The 19,967-nt window shown below is 44.6% G+C and overlaps 1 protein-coding gene across 1 annotated transcript; it reads left to right on the top strand.

Annotated features, from left to right (window-relative positions):
• The first annotated feature begins 1,617 nt into the window (after positions 1 to 1,617).
• On the top strand, positions 1,618 to 17,661 carry LOC139374546 (thyroid hormone receptor interactor 11). Its single transcript, XM_071115537.1, is given in 12 exon segments — positions 1,618 to 1,702; positions 2,902 to 2,978; positions 2,980 to 3,120; positions 4,172 to 4,885; positions 5,043 to 5,241; positions 5,244 to 5,310; positions 5,312 to 5,387; positions 5,502 to 5,586; positions 5,693 to 6,090; positions 6,177 to 6,422; positions 6,647 to 6,849; positions 17,025 to 17,661. Coding segments are annotated over 12 exon segments (2,928 nt in total).
• The last annotated feature ends 2,306 nt before the right edge of the window (positions 17,662 to 19,967 follow it).

The following is a 19,967-nucleotide window of genomic DNA, read 5'->3' on the forward strand; positions in this document are numbered from 1 at the left end:
ATGGATGGATGATTGATTATTTTTAAGTCTAATACTAATGGAGTCGCCAATAACTAGGGTGTTCAATTTGTCAGAGCTAATGGTGGAATGCTTCGGCGTTTCATACCCCGAAACTGGAGGAGGAGGAGAGACCAGAGAAGACTCCGACCCGCTGCTTAATGGGGAAAACTGGTTGAAAGTTTCTGTTGGCTGAATGAGCGACACCGGTTGAACATTCCTACAGCATTTCCCTCCAGAAGCCGCGCGAAGGGATTTATACTACTATCTGTACTTATTGGTGGCACAGACGCTGTTTCATCCTTTCCTACACTGAAATTACCCTTGCCTAACGATAATGCGTCTGAAGCTGGGCTTTCTGCACAGCTATCCTCGCCGTAAGGCGATCGTTCTCCTGTATATTATGAGTACAGCGACTGTAATTAGAAGGCATCATGTTAATGTTACTACTTCGGCTGGTGGAGGTCCTGGAGAACCATGTCCGTCCGAGGTGAACAAGTTGAATGGAAAAAAGTAGAGCGAGGAGGAAAAATAAAAAATATAAAACCAGTCATTAAAAAGTGAAAACCGTCAAGTTGTCAGGTAGCAACAAACTGCAGGGACTGGGAGACTAGTCAGGATCGAGGGAAATAGGAACAAACCTGCTCCAGACTGGTGCGCCATAACCATTCAGAGCTGCAGTAGGCCTATATGCAAATAGGCCATTGCCAAATATGAATCTCTGCCATTCACTTTGAACTGGACTGTGTTTACAGCGTGAGCGGTCATGAGTAGATGTGTTTGTTTTGAGTTCAAAGTCAGAGCTACATGTAGCCATGGAAACATGGCTCACTCGAGACACGCTATCGGAGTCGGTGCAGCCAGCTGGTTTCTTCACGCATTGCGCCGACAGAAACAACCATCTTTCTGGTAAGAAGAGGGACGGGGGCGTGTGCCTTATGATTAACGAGACGTGGTGTGATCATAACAACATACAGGAACTCAAGTCCTTCTGTTCACATGACTTAGAATTCCTCCCAATCAAATGTCGACCGCATTATCTACCAAGAAAATTCTCTTCGATTATAATCACAGCCGTATATATTCCCCCCCAAGCAGACACATCGATGGCCCTGAATGAACTATTTGACTCTATGAAAACTGGAAACCACATATCCTGAGGCTGCATTCATTGTAGCTGGGGATTTTAACAAGGCTAATCTGAAAACAAGACTCCCTAAATTCTATCAGCATATCGATTGTGCAACCAGGGCTGGTAAAACCCTGGATCGTTGTTATTCTAACTTCCGCGACGCATATAAGGCCTCCCCCGCCCTCCTTTCGGAAAAGCTGACCACGACTCCATTTTGTTGCTTACAGTGCTCTCGCAGGTACTCACTCACAACATACACATTCAGATATCATCTCAGACATACCGAGGCTGTTAGTTATTAGTCCGATTTGATATGCTGACTCGAACTATTGTCATCTTTTCAAGTGGCGGAGCTGGAGACGTTGAGAATGAAGACTGTTCGATACTGCACTGTAGGTATTTAACCTGATCACATAGTATCTTTTGAAATAGTGTTGCAGTGTTGTAGTAGCTGTGATAGTAGTCTTTCTATGATCGTCCTTTATGTAATGATTGTGGAACATGCAGACATTCTAGAACTCAACGCCATCGTTGGAACCCCGAGGCAAGAGAATGTTATGACGGAACAGGAAAAAGGTAGATTTCTGTTCTCAAATGGAAACTTCATTTAAGACTTAGTCTGAGGTGATTTCTGCTTGCTAATGGGCCTCAACACTGTCAGTGTTTTTGCACTTCACAATGCTAATTCTTTAACAAACTCCCGTACGGTATATATTGACTTATATAAACTCTTGACACACTGAACTAACAGTAAGGTTTTCCCTCAAATATCTACACTCCACTTACACTGAACAAAAATATAAATGAAACATGCAACAATTTTACAGTTACAGTTTATATAAAGAAATCAGTACATTTAAATAAATTCATTAGGCCCTAATCTATGGATTTCACATGACTGGGCAGGGGCACAGCCATGCGTGTGTCTGGGAGGGTATTGGCCCACCCACTGTGGAGGGGGGCCAGGCCCAGCCAGTCAGAATTAGTTTTTCCCCACAAAAAAAGGCTTTATTACAGACAGAAATACTCCTCGGTTTCATCAGCTGTCCTGGTGGCTGGTCTCAGACGATCAGGTGAAGAGGTCCTGGGCTGGCGTGGTTACACGTGGTCTGCGGGTTGTGAGGCCGGTTGGTCGTACTGCCAAATTCTCTAAAACAACATTGGAGGTGGCTTATGGTAGAGAAATTAACATTTGATTATCTGGCAACAGCTCTGGTGGACATTCCTGCAGTCAGCATTCCAATTGCACGCTCCCTCAAAACTTGAGACATCTGTGGCATTGTGTTGTGTGATAAAACTGCACATTTTAGAGTGGCCTTTTATTGTCCCCAGCACAAGGTACACCTGTGTAATGATCAGCTTCTTGATATGCCACACCTGAAATGGAGAAATGCTCACTAACAGGGATAAGAACAACATTTTAGAGAAATAAGCTTTTTGTGTGAATGGAACATTTTATATTTTCATATTTTATTTCAACTCATGAAACATGAGAACAACACTTTACATATTGCGTTTATGTTTTAGTTCAGTATACATTAAATAAACTGCGTTGACTTAACATCGTGACGTTGAGAATCTAGATGTCTTGAACTATAATGTCGTTCTGTTGTTGATGAGAGTGTCAGATGGATCAGTTGATTATTCAAAAGTTCATTGTTTAGTTAGTTTAGTTGATTAGGATCCCATTAGCTGTTGCTCATGCAGCAGAAACTCTTCCTGAGTCCATGGATAATGATTGTGTGTTCAGATTTAGACTTAGACAAAAAATCAGATGAATCGACTGGAGAGACTTGCGTGTGCCGAGGACAGAGTGGAGTCAGACATCCTTGACAGACGGGAGTTCTCTCCCAGCCGCCTCAGAGCAGATAGCAGAGCTGAGGGCTGAGCTGGAGAAGAGAGAGCAGGCCCTGAAAGACGACCAGGAGGAACGAGACACACTCGTCATCACGCAGGAAGAACTGGACCTAAAGAACATGGAAGCTACACAGGTCTGGTTTGAACTTGTGTTTTAATCAACCAATCAAATCTATTTATAATGCCCTTTTTAAAGCATCAGTAGTCCCCCCCTAGAGAGGAAATGGATGATCCCCCTAGAGAGGGAATGGATGATCCCCCCCCTAGAGAGGAAATGGCTGATCCCCCTAGAGAGGGAATGGATGATTCCCCCCCTAGAGAGGAAATGGCTGATCACCTAGAGAGAAAATGGCTTATCACCTAGATAGGAAATGGCTGATCACCTAGAGAGAAAATGGCTGATCACCTAGAGAGGAAATGGCTGATCACCTAGAGAGGAAATGGATGATCCCCTAGAATATATTTAAAGGTTGATCAGGTTGTGGTTGGTGACACTCACTTTTAGTCTGACGATGTTAAACAAAAGTCTATGAAACAGTTATATTAGTTTCGACACACAGCAATGTAACACTTCCTGGATCTGGAACAGCCAATCACAACCAATGCCTGAAGCAGTGCACCATGCACTGATATATTGGCCGTGTATAGGAAGGAATGTGTTGATATTAATATATTGGTCGTGTATAGGAAGGAATGTGTTGATATGAATATATTGGTCGTGTATAGGAAGGAATGTGTTGATATGAATATATTGGTCGTGTATAGGAAGGAATGTGTTGATATTCATATATTGGTCGTGTATAGGAAGGAATGTGTTGATATTAATATATTGGTCGTGTATAGGAAGGAATGTGTTGATATTAATATATTGGTTGTGTATAGGAAGGAATGTGTTGATATTAATATATTGGTTGTGTATAGGAAGGAATGTGTTGATATTCATATATTGGTCGTGTATAGGAAGGAATGTGTTGATATTGATATATTGGTCGTGTATAGGAAGGAATGTGTTGATATTGGGATATACACAGCGTCTTAGACCATGTTGAAAAAGAAAGTCCATCAAGGATTACCACATGTTTTTAATGATTTAACCCCCTTTACATAATTTAGACTTATTAAAGTAAGACTACCTATAAAATGGTTATCGAGATGCTATTACTCTGTTCTTGTGTCTCCATGCAGCATGTGATCTCAGTGTAGGAGAAGCTCTCTGTTCAGCTGAAGGAGTCTGAGACTGAGGTGTTCAGGTTGCAGTCAGAGCTCAGTACCACCACCGACCAGAGGGTGGCGCTACAGGAAGAACTACAGGCCCAACAGGAGAAACTGAGCCAGAGTGCTTACACCCTGAACCACCTCCACATGGGCAAGCAGCAGCTGGAGGCTACCGTCAAGGAGTTGAGGGAGAAACTTGGACGGGCAACAGCGATGGGCAAAGAGAACCAGGTGCTCCAGAGAACCGTACAGGAGAGGGAGGAGCAGCTGTCTGCTGCCCGGGCAGAGCTGTGCAAGGCTGGGGAGAGAGGGAGAGAATCCGGGGGGTCCGGAGAGGAGCTGGAGGAGCTCAGGAGAGAGCTGACTGAGATGAGGAGCTCCCAGGAGAAGGTGATTTCAGAAGACTACGAGATGGAGATGGAGAAGCAGAGGCTGAAGACAGAGGCTGACCAGGCCCAGGGGAGGATAGAGGAGCTGGCCAGGCAGGTCAGGGAGGTCCAGGATGCTCTCGGCAGGACCGTCCTGGAGAAGGACACCCACATCGAGGCTCTGAAGCTGGAGAAGAGCCAGCTGGAAGGGGAGCTGATCCAGGCAGAGAGGGGCCTCCAGGAGCAGGTCAGGCAGTACCAGCAGACCATCGAGGAGCTGACCGCTGCCCGCTCCATGGACGCCTCGGCACTGCAAGTCCACTGTTGTTTCACTACTGTTTTACTATCTTCATGTATCTACATTCACATGTTTTTTTTTTATCTTTTCACTTTTGTAGCACTTTGACAATTAACTGTATTTTTTTATTTTTTTGGTAAGGAATGTGTTGTACTAATAGCTTGATTATTTTCAGACGGCGCATGAGAGGAGGGTGAAGCTGAACCAGGAGTTGAACCTGGAGAAGAACCTGGCGATGAACCTGGAGAAGAACCTGGAGATGAACCTGGAGATGAACCTGGAGAAGAACCTGGAGAAGAACCTGGAGATGAACCTGGAGATGAACCTGGAGATGAACCTGGAGAAGAACCTGGAGAAGAACCTGGAGAAGAACCTGGAGATGAGAACATGAGAGCTAACATGGCCGCCACCCAGAGGGAGCTGGAGGCCGGGGTCCAGGCAGCCAGAGACCCTGAGAGGAGCTCTGGAAGAGAAGGACAAGCAGCTGGGAGGCGTGAAGGAAGACAACAGCCACCTGAAGGTACGTCCACAACATGTACTGTATGTGTACAGTGTCTATTTTGTATACAGTGGTACTGTGTGTTGGAGCCAATTTTTTCCCTTGGGATATTAACATTAAATCCTATCCTATAAGGAGGAGATAGAGCGTCTGAGGGACCAGCAGAGTAGACCCCAGCCCCCCGGCCTGGCCGAGCCACGCACCCCGGACATCATCAACGGTAACACATCCTGTCATATCTCTTGTTGTTTTTTAAAATAAATATCTATGTATTGTATTTGCTGCTAAATGAACAGCCTTATTGAGCACATTAACATGAACCACAGAACTGGAGACGGACATCACCCAGCTGAAGACCTCAGGAGATGCCTGTAGGAGGACCATAGAGGAGCATAGAGGAGCATAGAGGACCATAGAGGAGCAGCGGGGGCACCTCCTCTCCTCCCAGCAGTCTCTCCTGGCGCAGCAGAATGAGTTGGAGCAGGCCCACCAACGCCACGAGCAGAGCAGAGAGAACTACGATAGGCTGATCCACGCGAAGGACGAGGAGATTGGGCGCCTGCAGCAGGAAGTAGTAGATCACCTCGGCCCTACCCGATACTCCCAGGAACAGGAAGTGGTCATTCTCCAACGGGAAGACGAGACCAAGTCGTCCCTGAATAACAGGGAGAACGGCAACGAGAAACACGACCTGTCCAAGATGGAGGTAGAGAGACCAGTGAAGGTATTTCCTGGATTGTTGTTGTACTCAGCAGCAGTTGATGAATTACCATTCAGGATAATAAAGCATTATCTGATCTCAATTTGAAGGGCATTGAGGAGAAGGAGACGGAGATCAGCCAGCTGAATGAGAAGAACCAGAACCTCACCAGACAGCTGGACCAGCTGGTGGTCTCCAGAGAGGAGATGGGGAAGCTCAGCCAGATGGTCTAGCAGAAAGACGTAGAGATCCAGGCGCTGCACTCCCACGTCTCCCTGGGGGGGGGACGAGGCCACAGCCAAGACGTGATGTTCCTCCTCCAGCAGCTGCGGGCCAATGCCGTGGAGAGAGAGCAGGTCAAAATCACTATCAACTTTATTCAATTTATTACAGTTGTAAAATCCTGGGTAATTTTCCTAAAATGTCTATATTTTCCAGAAATTCAAGTTGAAGGATTTCCTGCCTATCCCTTCCTGATTCCAGGAATCTTCCAACCAGGAATTGTGTTAAAGTTATTGGAATTTTACAACCCCAGTAATATTTATTTATATATTTTTTGACTTGACTTGATTTACTGTAGGTCCTGGCGGTGCTGAATGAGAAGACGAGGGAGAACAGCCGGCTTAGGGGGGACTACCAACGCATCACGGACATTGTAGCAGGGAAGGAGGCTGTGCTCCTCAAGGTCCAGCAGGAGAACTTGAGGCTGTCCACCATGTCTGACCCCTCAGCGAGTCGAGAGATGTTCAGAGAGACCATTCAGAATTTGTCACGGATCATCAGGTATTGTTTTGTAATATATACACACAGTACCAGTCGGATCATCAGGTATTGTTTTGTAATATATACACACAGTACCAGTCCAAAGCTTGGACACACCTACTCAAGGAGTTTTCTTTATTTTGGACTATTTTCTACTTAATAATAGTGAAGACATCAAAACTATGAAATAACACATATGGAATCATGTGGTAACTGAAAATTAAAAATATATTTTAGATTCTATAAAGTGAGGCTTTTGCCCCTTTGCCTTGATGACAGCTTTGCACACTCTTGGCATTCTCTCAACCAGCCTCATGAGGTAATCACCCGGAATAGAGAAGATAGCCCTATTTGGTAAAAGACCAAGTCCGTATTATGGCAAGAACAGCTCAAACAAGTATGCTTCTGCTGCCATGGCGATCAGGTATTGTCAGGGTATATTTTGTTCTCGGGATTCATTTTGATTGACATATCCAGCGTTTACCTTTCGGACTGTTCGGACGTGTGAACGTAGTGCCGACGATGTGTGACCACCACCACCACCACCACCACCACCACCACCACCATCATCATCATCATCATCATGATGAATCTGGCCAGCTGGTAGAGGAGCTCCACAAGCTACAGGTAACCATCATCATCATCATGATGAATCTGGCCAGCTGGTAGAGGAGCTCCACAAGCTACAGGTAACCATCATCATCATCATCATCATCATGAATCTGGCCAGCTCGTAGAGGAGCTCCACAAGCTACAGGTAACCATCATCATCATCATCATCATCATGAATCTGGCCAGCTGGTAGAGGAGCTCCACAAGCTACAGGTAACCATCATCATCATCATGATGAATCTGGCCAGCTGGTAGAGGAGCTCCACAAGCTACAGGTAACCATCATCATCATCATCATCATGATGAATCTGGCCAGCTGGTAGAGGAGCTCCACAAGCTACAGGTAACCATCATCATCATCATGATGAATCTGGCCAGCTGGTAGAGGAGCTCCACAAGCTACAGGTAACCATCATCATCATCATCATCATGATGAATCTGGCCAGCTGGTAGAGGAGCTCCACAAGCTACAGGTAACCACCATCATCATCATCATCATCATCATCATGAATCTGGCCAGCTGGTAGAGGAGCTCCACAAGCTACAGGTAACCATCATCATCATCATCATCATGATGAATCTGGCCAGCTGGTAGAGGAGCTCCACAAGCTACAGGTAACCATCATCATCATCATCATCATGAATCTGGCCAGCTGGTAGAGGAGCTCCACAAGCTACAGGTAACCATCATCATCATCATCATCATCATGAATCTGGCCAGCTGGTAGAGGAGCTCCACAAGCTACAGGTAACCATCATCATCATCATCATCATCATCATGAATCTGGCCAGCTGGTAGAGGAGCTCCACAAGCTACAGGTAACCGTCATGGAAACAGCAGAGGGAACACCCCCCTATCCACATCGATGGAACAGTAGTGGAGAGGGTAGCAAGTTTTAAGTTCCTCGGCATACACATCACAGACAAACTGAATTGGTCCACTCACACAGACAGCATCGTGAAGAAGGCGCAGCAGCGCCTCTTCAACCTCAGGAGGCTGAAGAAATTCGGCTTGTCACCAAAAGCACTCACAAACTTCTACAGATGCACAATCGAGAGCATCCTGGCGGGCTGTATCACCGCCTGGTACGGCAACTGCACCGCCCTCAACCGTAAGGCTCTCCAGAGGGTAGTGAGGTCTGCACAACGCATCACCGGGGGCAAACTACCTGCCCTCCAGGACACCTACACCACCCAATGTCACAGGAAGGCCATAAAGATCATCAAGGACATCAACCACCCGAGCCACTGCCTGTTCACCCCGCTATCATCCAGAAGGCGAGGTCAGTACAGGTGCATCAAAGCTGGGACCGAGAGACTGAAAAACAGCTTCTATCTCAAGGCCATCAGACTGTTAAACAGCCACCACTAACATTGAGTGGCTGCTGCCAACACACTGACACTTACTCAACTCCAGCCACTTTAATAATGGGAATTGATGGGAAATGATGTAAATATATCACTAGCCACTTTAAACAATGCTACCTTATATAATGTTACTTACCCTACATTATTCATCTCATATGCATACGTATATACTGTACTCTATATCATCGACTGTATCCTTATGTAATACATGTATCACTAGCCACTTTAACTATGCCACTTTGTTTACATACTCATCTCATATGTATATACTGTACTCGATACCATCTACTGTATCTTGCCTATGCTGCTCTGTACCATCACTCATTCATATATCCTTATGTACATATTCTTTATCCCCTTACACTGTGTACAAGACAGTAGTTTTGGAATTGTTAGTTAGATTACTTGTTGGTTATTACTGCATTGTCGGAACTAGAAGCACAAGCATTTCGCTACACTCGCATTAACATCTGCTAACCATGTGTATGTGACAAATAAAATTTGATTTGATTTGATTTGATAATGTAATAGAATGAATCATGTGTAATGTAATGAATCTGGCCAGCTGGCAGAAGATCTACAGGTAACTATGATGATTACTGTTCTCTCTGATACTGCTGTTTGTAAATCACTATTGTAGTTGGAAACGGCAGATAAAAACAAATAAATAGACACAAGCCCCCAAAAAATATATTAAAAATCTATAATAATAGGTGTGACAGAAAACTGAGGATGGATCAACATTGAATTTACTCCACAACACTAACCTCACTGACTGAGTGAAAAGAAGGCTGAAACCTGGTACAATAAAGTTGTGTTGTGTTGAAGGATGAGAACGAGGCCCAGCGGTGCCGGTAGAAGGAGTCAGAGTTCAGAGCTCTGCAGGAGACCAACATGCAGGTGTCCCTCCTCATGAGGGAGAAGGAGTCAGAGTTCAGAGCTCTGCAGGAGACCGGTACAGAGTCAATGTGGAGGCTATATACAGGGGGTACCGGTACAGAGTCAATGTGGAGGCTATATACAGGGGGTACCGGTACAGAGTCAATGTGGAGGCTATATACAGGGGGTACCGGTACAGAGTCAATGTGGAGGCTATATACAGGGGTTACCGGTACAGAGTCGATGTGGAGGCTATATACAGGGGGTACCGGTACAGAGTCAATGTGGAGGCTATATACAGGGGGTACTGGTACAGAGTCAATGTGGAGACTATATACAGGGTGTTACGGTACAGAGTCAATGTGGAGGCTATATACAGGGGGTAACAGTACAGAGTCAATGTGGAGGCTATATACTGGGGGGTACCGGTGCAGAGTCAATGTGGAGGCTATATACAGGGGGTACCGGTACAGAGTCAATGTGGAGGCTATGTACAGGGGGTACCGGTACAGAGTCAATGTGGAGATTATATACAGGGGGTACCGGTACAGAGTCAATGTGTCAATGTGCGGGGGCACCGCTCAGGTCTGTTGTTGTAGTCAGGAGATGGTTATCCCTATGTTGTTGTTGTTTTAGTCAGGAGATGGTTATCCCTATGTTGTTGTTGTTGTTTTAGTCAGGATATGATTATCCCTATGTTGTTGTTGTTGTTGTTTTAGTCAGGAGATGGTTATCCCTATGTTGTTGTTGTAGTCACTATGTTATAATGAAACTGTCATTGTCTCCACTATGGTATAATGAAACAGTCATTGTCTCCACTATGTTATAGTGAAACAGTCATTGTCTCCACTATGTTATAATGAAACAGTCATTGACTCCACTATGTGATAATGAAACAGTCATTGTCTCCACTATGTTATAATGAAACAGTCATTGTCTCCACTATGTTATAATGAAACAGTCATTGTCTCCACTATGTTATAATGAAACAGTCATTGACTCCACTATGTGAAAATGAAACAGTCATTTTCTCCACTATGTTATAATGGAACAGTCATTGACTCCACAATGGTATGGTAAGTACAGACATGAATGTACAGAATGTACAGACAGGAAGGTATGGTATGTACAGACAGGAAGGTATGGTATGTACAGACAGGAAGGTATGGAATGTACAGACAGGAAGGTATGGTATGTACAGACAGGAAGGTATGGTATGTACAGACAGGAATGTACAGACAGGAAGGTATGGTATGTACAGACAGGAAGGTATGGTATGTACAGACAGGGATGTATAGTATGTACAGACAGGTATGTACAGACAGGAAGGTATGGTATGTACAGACAGGAAGGTATGGAATGTACAGACAGGAAGGTATGGTATGTACAGACAGGAATGTATGGTATGTACAGACAGGAAGGTATGGTATGTACAGACAGGAAGGTATGGAATGTACAGACAGGAAGGTATGGTATGTACAGACAGGTATGTACAGACAGGAATGTATGGAATGTACAGACAGGTATGTACAGAAAGGAAGGTATGGTATGTACAGACAGGTATGTACAGACAGGAAGGTATGGTACGTACAGACAGGAAGGTATGGAATGTACAGACAGGTATGTACAGACAGGAAGGTATGGTATGTACAGACAGGAAGATATGGAATGTACAGACAGGTATGTACAGACAGGAAGGTATGGTATGTACAGACAGGAAGGTATGGTATGTACAGACAGGAAGGTATGGAATGTACAGACAGGAAGGTATGGAATGTACAGACAGGAAGGTATGGTATGTACAGACAGGAAGGTATGGTATGTACAGACAGGAAGGAATGGTATGTACAGACAGGAAGGTACGGAATGTACAGACAGGAAGGTATGGAATGTACAGACAGGAAGGTATTGAATGTACAGACAGGAAGGTATGGAATGTACAGACAGGAAGGTATGGTATGTACAGACAGGAAGGTATGGTATGTACAGACAGGAATGTACAGACAGGAAGGTATGGTATGTACAGACAGGAAGGTATGGTATGTACAGACAGGGATGTATAGTATGTACAGACAGGTATGTACAGACAGGAAGGTATGGTATGTACAGACAGGAAGGTATGGAATGTACAGACAGGAAGGTATGGTATGTACAGACAGGAATGTATGGTATGTACAGACAGGAAGGTATGGTATGTACAGACAGGAAGGTATGGAATGTACAGACAGGAAGGTATGGTATGTACAGACAGGTATGTACAGACAGGAATGTATGGAATGTACAGACAGGTATGTACAGAAAGGAAGGTATGGTATGTACAGACAGGTATGTACAGACAGGAAGGTATGGTATGTACAGACAGGAAGGTATGGAATGCACAGACAGGTATGTACAGACAGGAAGGTATGGTATGTACAGACAGGAAGATATGGAATATACAGACAGGTATGTACAGACAGGAAGGTATGGTATGTACCGACAGGAAGGTATGGTATGTACAGACAGGAAGGTATGGAATGTACAGACAGGAAGGTATGGAATGTACAGACAGGAAGGTATGGTATGTACAGACAGGAAGGTATGGTATGTACAGACAGGAAGGTATGGAATGTACAGACAGGAAGGTATGGAATGTACAGACAGGAAGGTATGGAATGTACAGACAGGAAGGTATTGAATGTACAGACAGGAAGGTATGGAATGTACAGACAGGAAGGTATGGTATGTACAGACAGGAAGGTATGGTATGTACAGACAGGAAGGTATGGTATGTACAGACAGGAAGGTATGGTATGTACAGACAGGAAGGTATGGTATGTACAGACAGGAAGGTATGGTATGTACAGACAGGAAGGTATGGAATGTACAGACAGGAAGGTATGGAATGTACAGACAGGAAGGTATGGAATGTACAGACAGGAAGGTATTGAATGTACAGACAGGAAGGTATGGAATGTACAGACAGGAAGGTATGGTATGTACAGACAGGAAGGTATGGTATGTACAGACAGGAAGGTATGGTATGTACAGACAGGAAGGTATGGTATGTACAGACAGGAAGGTATGGTATGTACAGACAGGACTGTACAGACAGGAAGGCATGGTATGTACGACAGGAAGGTATGGTATGTACAGACAGGGATGTATAGTATGTACAGACAGGTATGTACAGACAGGAAGGTATGGTGTGTACAGACAGGAAGGTATGGTATGTACAGACAGGACTGTACAGACAGGAAGGCATGGTATGTACGACAGGAAGGTATGGTATGTACAGACAGGGATGTATAGTATGTACAGACAGGTATGTACAGACAGGAAGGTATGGTGTGTACAGACAGGAAGGTATGGAATGTACAGACAGGAATGTATGGAATGTACAGACAGGAATGTACAGACAGGAAGGTATGGTATGTATAGACAGGAAGGTATGGAATGTACAGACAGGAAGGTATGGTATGTACAGACAGGAAGGTATGGTATGTACAGACAGGAAGGTATGGTATGTACAGACAGGAATGTATGGAATGTACAGACAGGAAGGTATGGTATGTACAGACAGGAATGTACAGACAGGAAGGTATGGTATGTACAGACAGGAAGGTATGGTATGTACAGACAGGAAGGTATGGTATGTACAGACAGGAATGTATAGACAGGAATGTACAGACAGGAAGGTATGGTATGTACAGACAGGAATGAACAGACAGGAAGGTATGGAATGTACAGACAGGAAGGTATGGTATGTACAGACAGGAAGTTATGGTATGTACAGACAGGAATGTATGGAATGTACAGACAGGAATGTATGGAATGTACAGACAGGAATGTATGGTATGTACAGACAGGAAGGTATGGTATGTACAGACAGGAAGGTATGGTATGTACAGACAGGAATGTACAGACAGGGAGGTATGGTATGTACTGACAGGAAGGTATGGAATGTACAGACAGGAAGGTATGGTATGTACAGACAGGAAGGTATGGTATGTACAGACAGGAATGTATGGAATGTACAGACAGGAATGTACAGACAGGAAGGTATGGAATGTACAGACAGGAAGGTATGGTATGTACAGACAGGAAGGTATGGTATGTACAGACAGGAAGGTATGGTATGTACAGACAGGAAGGTATGTAATGTACAGACAGGAAGGTATGGAATGTACAGACAGGAAGGTATTGAATGTACAGACAGGAAGGTATGGAATGTACAGACAGGAAGGTATGGTATGTACAGACAGGAAGGTATGGTATGTACAGACAGGAATGTACAGACAGGAAGGTATGGTATGTACAGACAGGAAGGTATGGTATGTACAGACAGGGATGTATAGTATGTACAGACAGGTACGTACAGACAGGAAGGTATGGAATGTACAGACAGGAAGGTATGGTATGCACAGACAGGTATGTACAGACAGGAAGGTATGGAATGTACAGACAGGAAGGTATGGTATGTACAGACAGGAAGGTATGGTATGTACAGACAGGAAGGTATGGTATGTACAGACAGGAAGGTACGGAATGTACAGACAGGAAGGTATGGAATGTACAGACAGGAAGGTATTGAATGTACAGACAGGAAGGTATGGAATGTACAGACAGGAAGGTATGGTATGTACAGACAGGAAGGTATGGTATGTACAGACAGGAATGTACAGACAGGAAGGTATGGTATGTACAGACAGGAAGGTATGGAATGTACAGACAGGAAGGTATGGTATGCACAGACAGGTATGTACAGATAGGAAGGTATGGTATGTACAGACAGGAAGGTGTGGAATGTACAGACAGGAAGGTATGGTATGTACAGACAGGAAGGTATGGTATGTACAGACAGGAAGGTATGGAATGTACAGACAGGAAGGTATGGTATGTACAGACAGGAAGGTATGGTATGTACAGACAGGAAGGTATGGTATGTACAGACAGGAAGGTATGGAATGTACAGACAGGAAGGTATGGAATGTACAGACAGGAAGGTATGGAATGTACAGACAGGAAGGTATGGAATGTACAGACAGGAAGGTATGGTATGTACAGACAGGAATGTACAGACAGGAAGGTATGGTATGTACAGACAGGTATGTACAGACAGGAAGGTATGGTATGTACAGACAGGAAGGTATGGAATGTACAGACAGGTATGTACAGACAGGAAGGTATGGTATGTACAGACAGGAAGGTATGGAATGTACAGACAGGAAGGTATGGTATGTACAGACAGGAATGTAGAGACAGGAAGGTATGGTATGTACAGACAGGAAGGTATGGTATGTACAGACAGGAAGGTATGGTATGTACAGACAGGAAGGTATGGTATGTACAGACAGGTATGTACAGACAGGAAGGTATGGTATGTACAGACAGGAAGGTATGGAATGTACAGACAGGAAGGTATTGAATGTACAGACAGGAAGGTATGGAATGTACAGACAGGAAGGTATGGTATGTACAGACAGGAAGGTATGGTATGTACAGACAGGAATGTACAGACAGGAAGGTATGGTATGTACAGACAGGAAGGTATGGTATGTACAGACAGGAAGGTATGGAATGTACAGACAGGAAGGTATTGAATGTACAGACAGGAAGGTATGGAATGTACAGACAGGAAGGTATTGAATGTACAGACAGGAAGGTATGGAATGTACAGACAGGAAGGTATGGTATGTACAGACAGGAAGGTATGGTATGTACAGACAGGAATGTACAGACAGGAAGGTATGGTATGTACAGACAGGAAGGTATGGTATGTACAGACAGGAAGGTATGGAATGTACAGACAGGAAGGTATTGAATGTACAGACAGGAAGGTATGGAATGTACAGACAGGAAGGTATGGTATGTACAGACAGGAAGGTATGGTATGTACAGACAGGAATGTACAGACAGGAAGGTATGGTATGTACAGACAGGAAGGTATGGTATGTACAGACAGGGATGTATAGTATGTACAGACAGGTACGTACAGACAGGAAGGTATGGAATGTACAGACAGGAAGGTATGGTATGCACAGACAGGTATGTACAGATAGGAAGGTATGGTATGTACAGACAGGAAGGTGTGGAATGTACAGACAGGAAGGTATGGTATGTACAGACAGGAAGGTATGGTATGTACAGACAGGAAGGTATGGAATGTACAGACAGGAAGGTATGGTATGTACAGACAGGAAGGTATGGTATGTACAGACAGGAAGGTATGGTATGTACAGACAGGAAGGTATGGAATGTACAGACAGGAAGGCATGGAATGTACAGACAGGAAGGTATGGAATGTACAGACAGGAAGGTATGGAATGTACAGACAGGAAGGTATGGTATGTACAGACAGGAATGTACAGACAGGAAGGTATGGTATGTACAGACAGGTATGTACAGACAGGAAGGTATGGTATGTACAGACAGGAAGGTATGGAATGTACAGACAGGTATGTACAGACAGGAAGGTATGGTATGTACAGACAGGAAGGTATGGAATGTACAGACAGGAAGGTATGGTATGTACAGACAGGAATGTAGAGACAGGAAGGTATGGTATGTACAGACAGGAAGGTATGGTATGTACAGACAGGTATGTACAGACAGGAAGGTATGGTATGTACAGACAGGAAGGTATGGAATGTACAGACAGGACGGTATGGAATGTACAGACAGGTATGTACAGACAGGAAGGTATGGAAAAGGAATGCATATCACCCAGAACATCTCTAGCTACAGCAGCAGGTGAGGAGGAGGACAGGTGTTTGATCCAGACATAAATCAGCTGATTACAGACACCTGTTTTCATCGCCACGCTCCTCTTTGAAAACCGGTCTGCTTTTCCCCTTCTCTCTACAGTAAACTAGGCTTTTCCCCGAGTCCCAAAAAAACGGCACCCTATTCCCTGTATAGTGCACTACTTTTTGACCAGTCCCCATAGGGAATAGGGCGCCATTTGGCATGCTGTCCCTAGTCTTTTGTGCCAGGTTCTCCAGTCTAAACTCATGGCCTAGCCAGTGTAGTCTAATACGGTGCCCTGTTTAGGAAATAGGGTGCCATTTCATTTGGGATGCAGCCAAGTGATGGAACTTAAAGTACCTGTCCAGTGTTTCCAGATGTCTGTGAAATAGGATCTACAGACCTCGACCAAAGTGGCACAGCGGCCTAAAGGCACTGCATCTCAGTGCTTGAGGCATCACTACAGACCCGGGTTTGAGCCCAGGCTGTGTCACAACCCGGCCGTGACCGGGAGTCCTTTAGGGTGGTGCACAATTGGCCCAGCGTTGTCCGGGTTTGGCCGGGTTCGGCTCACTTCCTCTCCTGATTCACCAATCAAAAGACTTGATCAGTTCGACTGACTTCCTGGCTAACCAGGAAGTCAGTCGGAGGAAGCAGCAGGGCATGTTTCAGAGGAAGCAACAGGGCATGTTTCAGAGGAAGCAGCAGGGCATGTTTCAGAGGAAGCAGCAGGGCATGTTTCAGAGGAAGCAGCAGGGCATGTTTCTGAGGAAGCAGCAGGGCATGTTTCTGAGGAAGCAGCAGGGCATGTTTCTGAGGAAGCAGCAGGGCATGTTTCAGAGGAAGCAGCAGGGAATGTTTCTGAGGAAGCAGCAGGGCATGTTTCTGAGGAAGCAGCAGGGCATGTTTCAGAGGAAGCAGCAGGGCATGTTTCAGAGTGTGTTTCAGAGGAAGCAGCAGGGCATGTTTCAGAGGAAGCAGGTGGGCATGTTTCAGAGTGTGTTTCAGAGGAAGCAGCAGGGCATGTTTCAGAGGAAGCAGCAGGGCATGTTTCGGAGGAAGCAGCAGGGCATGTTTCGGAGGAAGCAGCAGGGCATGTTTCGGAGGAAGCAGCAGGGCATGTTTCGGAGGAAGCATGTCTCGATCTTCAACTTTCCCAAGCTCGCTGGGAGTCGCTGCGGTGAGACGAGGCCTTCACTTCGGATTGGATACCGCGACATTGGGAGAAAAAAGGGAATAAATTCCTGACGAAACGAAGAAAAGGACTTGATGATTAGTTGACGACTAGAATCATGTCTGTTGAATTATTCAAATACATGGGATGGCTGTGGGTCCCCGAGGAGAGGTCTGAAAACCCCTGGTCTGGAGTCCAACTACGTTACCCAGTAGACATCTGGCATTCCATTCCAGAATGTTCTACAAGCCCATTTCACATGTTGTTATCAGCCAACCGCTCAAATAACACAAATAGAGTAAATCACATCATTAGTATAGTAACAGTGCTAACACTACAGGAATCAATCCCACCCAGGAATAGAGTTTCCCACATCAGTCTGCATTCTCAGACACAGAGAGAGAGAGAGACACACACACACACACACACACACACACACACACACACACACACACACACACACACACACACACACACACACACACACACACACACACACACACACACACACACACACACACTGTAAGCTGCAATGGTCTACTGATTACGCTATCAGCTGTAGACATGGTTATTACATCATAGTACACACACACACACACACACACACACACACACACCACCTCTGGTCTGTTTTTCATTCACTATAGGAATCCAGATGTATGAGCGGTTTAGTTGAACTGATAAAGGCTGTGAAACAGGGGGCCATCTGGTTTGTGAACCATCAGAAGGCCCATCATACCCTGATCTGCACCTCTGACTTGAATCTTTCTTTTGGCCATGGTGGTCTGTTACATAAATATATAGTCCCGACAGTCAGACTTAAACTGTTCCGTGTAGCCACGCTGGCCATGCTTCAGACTTCTGGGAAGCTGTGTGTGTGTGTGTGTGCTCTTTTAATAGAGCTATATGAACTAGCGACTAGGTCGTACTAGAGGCTAGGTCGTATTAATAGAGCTATATGTACTAGAGACTAGGTCGTATTAATAGAGCTATATGTACTAGAGACTAGGTCGTATTAATAGAGCTATATGTACTAGAGACTAGGTCGTACTAGAGGCTAGGTCGTACTAGAGACTAGGTCGTATTAATAGAGCTATATGTACTAGAGACTAGGTCGTACTAGAGACTAGGTCGTACTAGAGGCTAGGTTGTATTAATAGAGCTATATGTACTAGAGACTAGGTCGTATTAATAGAGCTATATGTACTAGAGACTAGGTCGTACTAGAGACTAGGTCGTACTAGAGGCTAGGTTGTATTAATAGAGCTATATGTACTAGAGACTAGGTCGTATTAATAGAGCTATATGTACTAGAGACTAGGTCGTATTAATAGAGCTATATGTACTAGAGACTAGGTCGTATTAATAGAGCTATATGTACTAGAGACTAGGTCGTACTAGAGGCTAGGTTGTATTAATAGAGCTATATCTACTAGAGACTAGGTCGTATTAATAGAGCTATATGTACTAGAGGCTAGGTCGTATTAATAGAGCTATATCTACTAGAGACTAGGTCGTACTAGAGTGTAGGTCGTACTAATAGAGCTATATGTACTAGAGACTAGGTCGTATTAATAGAGCTATATGTACTAGAGACTAGGTCGTACTAGAGACTAGGTCGTATTAATAGAGCTATATGTACTAGAGGCTAGGTCGTATTAATAGAGCTATATGTACTAGAGACTAGGTCGTACTAGAGACTAGGTCGTACTAGAGGCTAGGTCGTACTAGAGACTAGGTCGTACTAGAGACTAGGTCGTACTAGAGACTAGGTCGTACTAGAGACTAGGTCGTATTAATAGAGCTATATGTACTAGAGGCTAGGTCGTATTAATAGAGCTATATGTACTAGAGACTAGGTCGTACTAGAGACTAGGTCGTACTAGAGGCTAGGTCGTACTAGAGACTAGGTCGTACTAGAGACTAGGTCGTACTAGAGGCTAGGTCGTACTAGAGGCTAGGTCGTATTAATAGAGCTATATGTACTAGAGACTAGGTCGTATTAATAGAGCTATATGTACTAGAGACTAGGTCGTACTAGAGACTAGGTCGTATTAATAGAGCTATATGTACTAGAGGCTAGGTCGTACTAGAGTGTAGGTCGTACTAATAGAGCTATATGTACTAGAGACTAGGTCGTATTAATAGAGCTATATGTACTAGAGACTAGGTCGTACTAGAGACTAGGTCGTATTAATAGAGCTATATGTACTAGAGGCTAGGTCGTATTAATAGAGCTATATGTACTAGAGACTAGGTCGTACTAGAGACTAGGTCGTACTAGAGGCTAGGTCGTACTAGAGGCTAGGTCGTACTAGAGACTAGGTCGTACTAGAGACTAGGTTGTACTAGAGACTAGGTCGTATTAATAGAGCTATAT

The sequence above is a fragment of the Oncorhynchus clarkii genome, chromosome 19, assembly GCF_045791955.1.
Source record: "Oncorhynchus clarkii lewisi isolate Uvic-CL-2024 chromosome 19, UVic_Ocla_1.0, whole genome shotgun sequence".
Lineage (NCBI taxonomy): Eukaryota > Metazoa > Chordata > Actinopteri > Salmoniformes > Salmonidae > Oncorhynchus > Oncorhynchus clarkii.